General features: G+C 54.3%; 1 protein-coding gene across 19 annotated transcripts in view; it reads right to left on the bottom strand.

Moving 5' to 3' along the window:
• The window catches only part of EVL (Enah/Vasp-like), a 173531-nt gene that overhangs the window by 16591 nt on the left and 144875 nt on the right, over positions 1 to 12065 (bottom strand). For 17 of the 19 annotated variants that reach the window (XR_013396533.1, XR_013396535.1, XR_013396531.1 and 14 more), the window contains 2 exons: positions 4256 to 4319; positions 969 to 1033 (listed from right to left, as the gene is read on the bottom strand). Coding sequence is in view for 13 of the 19 variants with exons in the window: in XM_028851824.2 (XP_028707657.1) it covers positions 969 to 1033; positions 4256 to 4319 (129 nt within the window). In the remaining 6 variants the exon portion in view is untranslated. Of the gene's footprint in view, positions 1 to 968; positions 1034 to 4255; positions 4320 to 7846; positions 11579 to 12065 lie in introns of all 19 variants that reach the window. The other 2 variants (XM_077941707.1, XM_077941706.1) reach the window with 2 other exon arrangements.

Below are 12065 nucleotides of genomic sequence, written 5' to 3'. Positions count from 1 at the left end.
AGGACTTCCTCACAGAAGTAACTGTGCAGCTGGGACATGACTGGAGAGCAGGGGTTCAGTTAGGTGAAGAGGCGGAGGCAAAATGTGAGGAAGGAGGAAAAGGATGGAAAGTGCTTGAGGCACTAGAGGGAGAGAGGGCGGGCACAGGCTGTTCCAAGAGTGATGGGGAAGGCACGACATGATGACAGTGTCAGACCTGCATCAGAAATGCAGAGTGGCTGGTGGGGGGGCAGGAAACCTGCAGCAGTTAGGTGGGGGTGATGGGGTCAGTCAGCATCTCATGAGCAGGGCGCTCCTGTAACCAGTAAGGGCTCGAGTTTCTCATCAGTAAACAGGATAATAGTCACCTGCTCACTTCATAAGGTGTTTGAGAAAATGAAACAAGACAAAGAACATGAAAGCACTTGGTAAATTATCTAGTCCTTTGCCTATCAGTGAACACGACAATTTCTGGAAAACCCTTGTCCTTCTCCTTTAATGTGCTAAGCTCCACCAAACGTCCCAGACGGACGCGTGGCAGCACCTCCTGTGGGAAGTCTTCCCTGACCCAGGGTGGGCCTTCAGCACCTGCTCGTCACTTGCCACAGTGTGCGCTACGTGACACGGCAAGGGTGGGTTTGCTGTCTCCTTGACTGGACAGTGGGCTCCCTGAGGGCAGGAACTGCATCTGCAGTCGTAGTCATGTCCCCAGCCCTTAGCACGGTGCCTGAGACACGGGAAGTGCTGGCTGAATGTCCACTCCGGAGGAGGTTGGTGGGCAGTGGCCAGACCCAGCTGAGCAGACTCCCCAAGCCTCTGCTCTGCTCTCTTTGCTACCCTCACCATCTGAAGTGGCAGTCGCACTTTGAGACCTAGGCTCCCCATAGCTACTCACACAGCGCCCCATGTGTCCCTGGGCCTCATCTACGTGGAGGGGCTACCACCCGGCACCAGCATGGGAGTCAGCCCTAGGGGAGGAGGGCTCTCACCTGTGGCCGAGGTTCTTCTTTCTAGAGATTCCTGACGCTGCTGCTGGTGCTGCTCCATCACTTGTCTGAAAAGCAACCACAGCGGGGCAGTCTGACTTCTCCACACTGGAGAGCACACTTGGTGCCTGCGCTGCGCCCACAGGCCCCGGCTTCAGAGTCACGTTTCGCCAGTGCTCCACAAGCACCATGGTGTGCCACAGCTGCCTCTACTGAACAGGAGGGGGATGTGGCTGGGTCCAGCTCCCGAAATGGGAGCACCGGCTCTCTCCTGAGTCTCAGGCACACTGAACACAGAGCTCCTCATGGAAGGCCAACGTGATTCCACTCCCCAGAGTGACCAAGCTCTTCCCTGGGCTAGATGGGCACATCTGGCTTTTGGGGGCCTGTGGCCTCAAAAGACCCAGTCTCAGGAACGCCTGTTCTTAGGACCTGGCCAAGCTTCCTGGCACAGTTCTCAGGTGTGTTAGTTGCCAGCAGAAATGGACACAAAGGCTACACTTCTCATTTTCTTTACCACAGACCGGCCACAGCCCGCCTTCGTCTAGGGGGCCGTTTGGTATGCTGTGGCACACTGCTACGTGCACCACAGTGGGAACTCACATCCCAGTTCCTTATGGCAGAGTGGCCTCAGGGTGCTCTTAAAGGCAAGATGAATGAGGACACTGAGCCCCAGATACATCCACAGAATCCAGGGACCGACTTCTGGAGTGAGAGCACCTTAAGAAATCATGCAGGCCACAGACAGCATCAAGAGCTCAGCCGGTGTGGTGCAAACTGAACACCTGCTATGGAAACACAGGGTTAAGGACTGCTCTGAAGGCAGCTCTGGGCTTGGTGGGAGTGCCAGAAACATCTATTTCATGGGGTTCTTGTAGGGTATATGCCTTAACTAAAACATTATGGAATGCCCGGGTGCAGTGGCTCACACCTATAATCACAGCACTTTGGGAGGGTGAGGCGGGCGGATCAGGAGGTCAGGAGTTTGAGACCAGCCTGACCAACATGGTGAATCCCCGTCTCTACTAAAAATACAAAAATGAGCTGGGTGTGGTGGCGGGCGCCTGTAATCCCAGATACTCAGGGGGCTGAGGCAGGAGAATCTCTTGAACCCAGGAGGCAGAGGTTGCAGTGAGCCAAGATCACGCCACTGCACTCCAGCCTAGGTGACAGAGCAAGACTCCATCTCAAAAAAAAAAAAAAAAAAAAAAAGAAAAGCCCCTTTTAGCATTAAGGTCTGAAAAGCTCCCAGCAGCATCTATATTAGTGTCTCAAACTGCTGAAACCTCCCCAGCAGGAGCCACACACCTAGAAAACCATGGTAAAATGACGATGTGTGAAAAATATTCATTCCGTCTGAACCTATGATACTGTTTGGATGCTTGGAGTCTCTGCCTCACTAAGTCTTGCCCCTGTCCGCCTCCAATAAAGTGGCGTGGGACAAGCGAGAGTCTCCCCTGCCGTGTGTGTGTTCCTGCCTTGAGGCAGGTGTGTGTGGGTGTGTCTTTGTGTGTGATTCCGTCTTGGGGCAGGTGTGTGTGTGTGTGTGTGTGTGTGTGTGTGGTCCCACCTTGAGCAGGTATGTGTGTGTTGTCCTGCCTTGGGGCAGGTGTGTGCTTGTGTGTGGTCTCGTCTTGGGGCAGGTGTGTGTGTGTGTGTGTGTGTGTGTCTGTCTCTGGTCCTGCCTTGGGGCAAGTATATGTGTTTGTGGGTATGTCCCCTGCTGTTTTTTTGTTTTGTTTTGTTTTGTTTTTTGAAACGGAGTCTTGCTCTGTCGCCCAGGCTGGAGTGCAGTGGCCTGATCTCAGCTCACTGCAAGCTCTGCCACCCAGGTTCACGCCATTCTCCTGCCTCAGCCTCCCGAGTAGCTGGGACTACAGGCACCCGCCACCATGCCCGGCTAATTTTTTGTATTTTTAGTAGAGACAGGGTTTCACCGTGTTAGCCAGGATGGTCTCGATCTCCTGACCTTGTGATCCACCCATCTCGGCCTCCCAAAGTGCTGGGATTACAGGCTTGAGCCACCACACCCGGCTGCTGTCCCCTGCTGTTCACACCCCGACCGCCAGGCGGTGCTCCCATTCCCAGCCGGCCAGTGACCCCACACAGCTTGGTTTGGGCCCTGGGGTACAGAATTCAGCACTGTGGGTGTTGAAGCAGTTTCGAGAGAAATGAAGGACCCATTTAGCGGCCATCCACTCCTGTACGCTTACACCTGGCATCTGGTGGCTCATTCCTTCACGCCTTTTTGTGGGTAGGGCTGGCCTTGGGTCCTGCCAGGGAGCTGCAGCTGGAGTGAGACCTGACAGCCAGTCTGGGTTCTGCCTGACTCCCTGGTTACTCTGGGCAAGTCACTTCCATTCTCTGGGCTTCAGCTGGCTCATGGGGACAACAGTAAGAAAAGCCCTGAGGGTGAGTGGATGAGACAGGCAGAGCAAAGCCAACACCATCTTCAAATCGGGAAACTGAGGCTTGGAGAGGAACTTGCCCAAGGCTGCAAGGCATTCATTTCTCAGTCTCAGGAAAAGGCCAGAGGAGAGGAGGTCTTGGGATAAGCCCCATGCCATTTGGTGAGAGGGGGAGGTGGGGGCAGACGCCGGCTTTCCTGACTCCTGGTCCAGGACTGGACTCGAGCGCAGCCACAGAGAGTTGCAGCTTGACTCCCTGTCTGACAAAGCTGAGTGAGGAAGGCCTGGGCCGGGCCCTACCGCCCTTGACACAGAAGAGGCAGAGGACCCATCGCTGAGAGGGCAGACCTAGGTTCAATGTGACCTTGGGAGGCTGCTCCATGGGGACCCACCATGACTGTAATTTCAGGACAACAGCCTTGGCCCTTCCTCTTCCCCTCATGCTAACACTTTAGAAGCTCCATGGGGTGAGAGTGTCACGGGGTGAGAGGGTTCATTCCTATGGTCCCTAGCCCCATCCCATGGGAGCGACTGCCCCCCAGGCTGAATCCCTCATGCCTGGACTGTCTCCAGCTACGTTGGGGAAGAGGAAGTGAGGCGACAATGGAGAGCACTTGGGCTCTGCTGGGTCACCCTGAGAGCCATCCCGCTGGAGGTCAGTAGCACTCTCTATAGAATGCCAGACTCCCACGGTCATTCCTGGTCTTGGTGTCCGGGACTAGCAGCTGTGCACTGGCCCCCTCTTTCTTCCTGGTCTGGCCTGCACCCTGCACCCTCCTGCAGCGTATGCCTCTAGGAGTCCTGGCCCTGGCTGCCGGTACATCCTCACCCATTGAAGGCACCCCTGGCCACCCAGCCTGGCCCCTGTGGGTGCTGGGTTACCTTCTCTGGATGTCCATCTCATCAGGAGAGGGGCCATTCTGCACCTGACGCTGGCTGGAGGGGCCTGTGGGCAGAGAAGCACAGAAACAGAGTGGTTAGAGGAAGAAAGGCCCCAGCAAACCCACCTGGAGTGCTCTCTATTTGTGCCCACCTCCTGGCTGCAGAAGAGACAGCTTTAAGAATCTTTTTAAATGTTGGCCTCACTCACACCTGCGCACCACTCACCCCACCTCACTCTCTCAATCACCCTCTCTCTCACTCATGGCTCTTCATTCTGAACCAATAAATGAGACCCAAACTTTCACATGGTTAAAAATTACCCCTTTCAGTTACTGACCCTGCTTGCCTTCTCTCTCAAACTATCTTCTTGCTGCTTCAGCCTTCTTGCTGGCCACCATCCCCTCAACCCTTTAACACTGAATCTGGCCTCTTTACATCCCACCAGGATGTTCTAATTAAAATCACCAGGGAACTGGGGATTGCCAAACCTAACAAATCCACTTGATTCCACTTTTTTTTTTTTTTTTTGAGACGGAGTCTCGCTCTGACGCCCAGACTGGACTGCAGTGGCGCTATCTCGGCTCACTGCAAGCTCCGCCTCCTGGGTTCACACCATTCTCCTGCCTCAGCCTCCCAAGAATCTGGGACTACAGGTGCCCGCCACCACGCCCAGGTAATTTTTTTTTTTTTTGTATTTTTAGTAGAGACGGGGTTTCACTGTGTTAGCTAGGATGGTCTCGATCTCCTGACCTTGTGATCCACCTGCCTTGGCCTCCCAAAGTGCTGGGATTACAGGCGTGAACCACTGTGCCCGGCTGATTCCACTTTCTGAGCAAAGGACAGACACTGACAGCTGGCGGATGTCGCGGTTAGAGTTAAAACCTGGGTGTGTCTGAGCTGAGGCCCATGCTTCTAGCCCTGGGGTGACCCCTGCTGTCTGAAAAGGGTGTCTGGAGCTGCAGGTGGGAAGCAGCCAGGCCCTGCCCTTGCTCCCCTTGTTCTGGACTGGTGCGGAACTTTCTGGCCACACCCCTGCCCTGGACCCTGAAGGAGGGACCTCCTGCTGTGCAGAACTCCTGTTCAGAGGAGGCTGGAGCTGGCGTCTGTGCAGGGCTTCCTGGGCTGTGCCACAGCTAAGCTTCCGCCCCCACCTAAGAAAAAGCTGACTGTTCCTTCTCTGCCAGCTCAGGTGTCACTAGGGGACTGCAGAGTCACAGTGACTGGGGGAGGTACTCTGGGCAGGCTGCTCTCATACTTCCCTGACTAGATGGGGAAGTGGCTTTGTTTCTGCCCCAGGATGTCCCCACACACCCCTGTTCCCTCCTACTTCATAGAGGACCAAGGTCTTAGTGGTTCTTCCCTCCTTGTTCTCAAGAAACAGAAGGAATGAATATGTGAATATTACGAGAGCAATGTCCAGGCACTTTTCTTAATTTAACGTTAAATCTAACTCTAATTCTCACAACCCTATAAGAAGGCTCCCATAAGGACTTGTAACAGCTGGGAAGCCAGGCTCAGAAAGGCTAAATGGCTTGCCCAAGGTCTTATATACAGCAAGTGGCAGATGCAAACCACGTGCAAATGCCACTTTCTTTCTTAAACTCAATCAGACAGTGGTGTCAGATTGAGACCAGCTTGAAGAACGAAGGATGAAGGTGGCAGACTCATATGCTGCCAAAAGAGCTGCAAGCTGTCCTCGGACGGTGTGCAAGGTGCTGTGGACATGTGTCCCCGCCACCCGCCGACTGCCACTCATCCTGGCTGAGGCGGGAGGAATTCCTGGCATTTCCGCTCCATGTCCGGCTTGTGCCTGAGCTGCTCTGCTGTGAGTTTGGCACAGGCCTTGGGCTCTGGCTTGGACAACTGGACATCCACCTTGTTCTAAGACTGGGTCTCAAGGGCTGAGTTCACTCCTGGATCTGGATTTCATCCTTCTGGGGGCTGAGTCCCTGTCCCAGCGACCCTGTCTAGCATTTGGTCTGAGGGTTGGCCCTGCCCTAGGATGGAGGCCTTTCCACGCTTGGGCTCCACCAGCTGCCGCAAGATCCTTCTGTGTCTGTGGGCTGGCCTTGCCCAGGTCACCGTAACTGTCTTCCACCTTTGTCAGGACCCAAGATGGCCGCCAGCTGCCCGCAGAGAGGCTTGTGTGGTTTTGTGCTTTGGATTCCCCATTTTGCCTGCTGGGCTGGTGTCCTCCCAGCACCCTCCCAACCTGTTTCTCCAGAGGGTGGGGAAGTCCAACAGGAGCCCTGGCCCTTCGAGGGGGCTCTGGCCCCTGCATCTAAGACCTAATTAAAAATTGGCTGGAGTTTTAGACACGACGGAGCAGGAAAGGATAACACTTGATTGCATTGATTGCATAAAGCTTGCCATTCTTCTTAAACTAAGAAAATGTTCAATTGTTTTGAGCCATCATGGCCCTGAACATCATGAAGTACAGTCCCTTTGTTTTAGGGGTAAGAGCTAAGGCACAGGGGTCTGTCCAATGTCACCCAGGGTAACTGTGACAGACCTGAGGTTCCCATCGCCTCCTTACTCCTGGCCTCCTCCGCCCCCAGCACAGCTTCCCCGTGGCCGTCAGCGGGAGGGACAGGGACGAAGGTCATTGCTGCAGACTGCTGGTGGCCCTTGGGAAGCTCCATCAGCAGCCCCTCGGCAAGTGATTCTTCAGTGGGAGGAGTAGCTAAGGAAGGCTCCTGGCTGCTGGTAACCAGACTCCCTCGTGTCTAGTGGTGAGGCACTACACATGACTTCCCTGGGTGATGCACACAGAAGCCAAGGCGGAGGATGTGGCACCTGTCCCATGCTGCAGATGAGTACCTTAGAGCCACTTCTTGCCGCCCGAGCTGAGCTTGGATCCCACAGGAGCCAGGGTGATGGAGATGGTGGGGGTCCCAGTTCTTCCCTCTCTGCCTCCCACAGCTTGTTAGGTAATGGAGTCTCATTGGTGCTGTGTTGGCTGCCCCACAGAATGCCCCGCTTCTCTGCCGCCACCTGGCAGCCTTGGTGTCTCTCTCTCTTGGACCCTCACCTCCACTCTCATTCTGACAGTGCGGCCTAAATGACGTCTGGAAAACACAGACATGACCTGCACTAGGTTGGGCCCAGGCTCCACTGAATAAGATTCAAGGCTTTCAGGCTAGGCTCCAGCCCACCTTGTGGCTGCGCCTCCCCGACAGCCCTCCATAGCTGACCTCCTGCACCTGCACACTGGGCCTGGCCGCACTATGCTTCCCGTCTCTGTTTTGTGCGCTACTCAACCCATGTGGGTCACCTTTTTCTGCCGTCTCCACCAAGCAAGGCTTCCAGGCCCAGCTTGGTGGTCACCTCTTCCATGAAGCCCTCCGCAGGTCCTCATGCTCCTTCTCACCAACCGGTGCCCATGCGCCTCTCTTAAAAACTCACAGCTTTCTCACCCATATTCTAGTAATTTGGGAGCTGCCTTCTCTTCTGTACTAGACCCCGGGCTTCTCGCGGGCAGAGAGCACGTCTCACTCCGCACTCCACTCTCACAGCCTGGCTCGCATCAGACACTCCGTATATTCTACTGAACTGAGTCGGGAAAGGGAGAGGGGGCTCAAGCTCACTTACCCTGGGGGAAAGGTTCAGGTGAAGGAGTCATGCTGAACTGACCTGAGTGAAAACAAAAACCTAGGAGGTAAGCCACAGAGATACAGGGCTTAGAAGGGGTCCCCCAAGTTCATGCTTGTCCAGAGAAGAGGCAGCAGTGTAATGATGCCCTGCCAGCACCAGGTACCCTCGGTTGACCAGAGGCATTAAGGACAAATTAAAGCCATGGGGCTGCTGACCCAGCCTTTGTCGCAGGGCTGTGAGTTTCAGACACCTTTCTGCTAGAGGCCCTGTGGCTCTGCACACAGTGGCAGAGCGTGGAGTCACCTCTGTGGTCATGAGGTGCGCTCCTCTGTACAGTAAATGTACAGCAATGACGGTCTGTGGATCACATCTTAATTGTCTCGTTCCCATGAGGTACTAACCTGGGCAGGCAGTGGGCACGAGAGGACCTGGCCTGCGTTCTGCCTCATACCTGCCTAGCCATGCACCCCTAGGCAGGCTACTGTGCCCTCATCTATGAAATGGGAGTCCTAATGCACTAATGCTAATAGTGGTACCTCACCAAGCTGCTGTGAGGAATAAACAAACTCTAGGAGTAAAAAGTATATGGTAAGCCATAAAGTGCTGGAAATATTTGTTTGCATTACTGTTGAAAGTACACTGTTGATCTTTCTGCTGAGTCGGATAGGAAGCTGCCTGTGTGCTGGCTTAAGTGGCCCTCTGCCCCCGCGGCCTTGCTGGTGAGGTCCCCTCGGCGGAGCACCTTCTTCTCTACGGGCTGCATGCACTCACTGCCCAGCTGGTCCCACCATGGCCCCCTGAAGTACACAGGACGAGTGGTGGTGGTTCTCAGGGGTGAGGGGACTTGCCCAGAGCCACAGGGTTTGTGACGCTGGCCCCAGTATCCCAAGCTTGTAGAGTCTAGGAGCTGATCTTGCCGAGGCAGGGGCCTGGCCCATTGACTTGGGACTCCAACTAAGAAAACTCTCATCCTCTTCTCACTCATCTCAGATAAATTTTGTCGAGTCAAAATAAAGAGGATGAGATAGGAAACAAGCATGAGAGAAATTCAAAAATTAAAAAAGGAAAAATAAAAGGACCCATCACGCTACAGACAAATGAAAATCAGAAAGGGAAATTTTAGGTCCAACATCAAACAAGAGCAGGGTGGCTGGGCATTCCTGGTGTCATGTGGGTCCAGCCCTTGGTGGCAGGGCTCACACCTGGTAGCAGGCCAGGCCATAGGTTCCCTGGCTGACCTCTTCTCTGAACACAAAGAGCTGCAGGAGGACAGAGGCTGAGACCCAGCCAAGGCTCAAGTCCAGGCTGGCCTGCTCCAGGGCCCGCTGGACTATGATGACTCTCAGGAAGGAGGTGACTTCCTGCTGTCCTGGAGGCCCACTTTCCAGCTTCAAGTCTAATTTCCATCAAACACCCACTCCTCCCAAACACAGCAGTGACTCAGAGGAACCCTTTCACTCTTAGGAGCCATGAGGTGGGGAGAAACACACAAGAGGGGAGGGAAGGCTGGGCCAGACTCAGTCATGCGCCCTCCTGAGGTGAGATGGGGTGAGGGGGCCAGTCACAAGGGACAGGAGCTGATAGACCCAGGGCAGTCTATATGACTGACGGGGAGTGGGGCCAGGAGGTCTGAGTCCCTTCTCACTGGGGAGAGTGAGCACTGGAAGAGGCCGGCTCCCGTCTGGTGGCATCTCTACCTGGGACACACTGCAGGCGTTTGGCAGGTCACTCCCCTTTGTTGCTATTCTGCAAGCAGGGACATGAAGAATTGCCATGTGCCCTTCACAGGCTACTCCGAGGAGGAGATGAGCTTATACCTGGTCTTTGTATTGTACCTTTTCAAAAGGCTTTTATAGCATCTGTCGCTGACATAAGGATTTGACAAAAGATTCCAAAGAAAGGTACTGCCATCTTCAAGAAAGCTGTCCTGGTGTAGTGGAAAGGGGTAGGGAGGGCACAGAAGAGAGGAAAAATCTGGGCACAGCCGGGTACGGTGGCTCACGCCTATAATCCCAGCACTTTGGGAGGCCGAGGAGGGCAGATCATGAGGTCAGGAGATCGAGACCATCCTGGCTAACATGGTGAAACCCCGTCTCTACTAAAAATAAAAAAAATTAGCCGGGTGTGGTGGCAGGCACCTGTAGTCCCAGTTACTTGGGAGGTTGAGGCAGGAGAATGTGAACCTCCTGGTGTGAACCCAGGAGGCAGAGCTTGCAGTGAGCCGATATCGCGCCACTGCACTGGGTGACAGAGCAAGACTCCATCTCAAAAAAAAAAAAAAAATCTGGGCGCACATTATGGGATTCACAGAGAATGAGCCAGATGCAGGTGACACTCCTCCCCTCCCACTTCCTCATAGCCTGACTGAGGTGCTGAGACTCAGGCGGGTCACAGGACAGAACCAGGTCAGGCGTGGCCCAAGTGTAGGAGAGCACCTGCTCGAGGGACTCTGAATGTGAGTCCCTGAGTTCACCAGGATCCATGACACATGCTTGCACACAGCAGGAAGGGCAGGAGGAAGAGCATGGCCAACAGAACAGCCTGACTTTAACTCCACAGACATAACTGCTTTGCTCACCTCTGTATTCCCAGTACTTACCATAGTTTTTGACCTATAGTCAATGCAATACATACTTGTTAAGTACGTGGATGACTGGCCCTGGGCACACTGTCTGAGCATCTTCAGCCACTGGGCGAGACTAGAGTGAGTGACACAGTCTTAGAGAAAATAGCAGAAGTCTAATGGTTCATAAGCTCCCAGAGCGGGAAACAGTGGCTGAGCCGAGGACTGGGTCTCACGAGCTATCAGTGAGTGAGATACCACAGGCTACCAATGGCAGTGCCACTTAGAAAATACAATGAGTTGGGGTAAGGAAAGAACTCAAGTTTATTGAGTGTCTATTACACTATGTACTAGATCCTGTGCCAGAGACTCAGATGCCATCTTGTTTAGCCTCCCTCGTCCTAGGAATCCTGCTGTGAGCTCCACTTTACCCATAAGAAAGCTGGAGAGTTGGAGAACTGAAGTAGCATCTTTGTGGCCTCTGAACAGTCATCAGTTAAGCCAGGCTTCAACCCTAAAACAGAGGACTCTAAAGCCCTCCACAGAGTCACCAAGACTGCAGGGGGATAGGACACATGGAGGAAGAAGGGTCAAGCGGGGCACAGAGGCAGGGAGAGCAAGAAGGGGAGTCCAGCCGTGGCGCGAGGTGAGAAGCTGCAGCTCAGAGCCCCCTGGTGGAGCCCCTTCTTGGGCAGGAGTGTGGCACACTGCAGCCTCTCAGCACCCAATGGCCTTGCTGCCTCAATGCCCATCCACATGGCACCAGGAGAGGTATCCCAGGAGCTGGACAGGTTCTCAGGGCTGTACAGCGAGCCTTGGGAGCCACCCGGTCTGACCTCGAGTGCGAGGCCCTAGCCGGGGTGGGTGGTTCTCACTGGCAAAGTCTTCTTCCCAAAGGGTGAAATCTGTCTTGCCAGGACTGCCCCCAGTGGTCTGTCAGGACCACAAAGGCTGTCTCTCTGTGCCGGCCTGGCGGCCCTGGTGCGCTCCCCTCCAGGCCTCTCTTGGTCCCCGTCCTGTCTTCTGTCTTCCAGTCCCTTCCCGCCTTGGCTGTGCTCTTCCGGACAGTTCTGGTTTGTACTAATCCCCTTCAGAGTGAACTCTGCTGGAGTTCTGCCAGTAAGTTAGGTGTGTGGGAGTCCCTCTCCTCTCTGGGCTTCCGTTTTCTATAAAGTGAGAAGGGTGGAACCAAGGATCATCAGCTCCAAATTTCTACAACTCTAAAGGACAAAGGAGGAAATATACTAAAATGTTAACAGTGGTATCTCGGGATTGTGGACTTATATTCCTTTTTTTGGATTTCCAAATCATGCACTACCTCTAAACAAATAAATGTCTAAGAGTCCCTACAGAGAATCCCTGCTCTGCGATCCATCCCCCACGAGCTGTGGCAGGTGCGGGGTAGGCAGGGAGCGGTGTGGCTCCTGTCTGAGGTAATGCATTAATTTATACAGCCAAAGGCAGGCAGACGAGGTGAGGCACTACTGACCCCTCCTCCTGACGAAGGCCTTCCTCTTGCCCACCCCTGAACATTTATGAGGCTCTGGGACACCAGCCCCCAGCTCCTCTGGGATGGAAGGGATGGGCTCAGTTTCCAGTTAGTCTCTATGGGAAAGGCATCCCCTGGGGCTCCTGAAAAGATAGAACCTGAGA

The sequence above is a fragment of the Macaca mulatta genome, chromosome 7, assembly GCF_049350105.2.
Source record: "Macaca mulatta isolate MMU2019108-1 chromosome 7, T2T-MMU8v2.0, whole genome shotgun sequence".
Lineage (NCBI taxonomy): Eukaryota > Metazoa > Chordata > Mammalia > Primates > Cercopithecidae > Macaca > Macaca mulatta.
The sequence above is the reverse complement of the archived record's forward strand: the minus strand, read 5'-3'. Positions and strand labels throughout refer to the sequence as shown.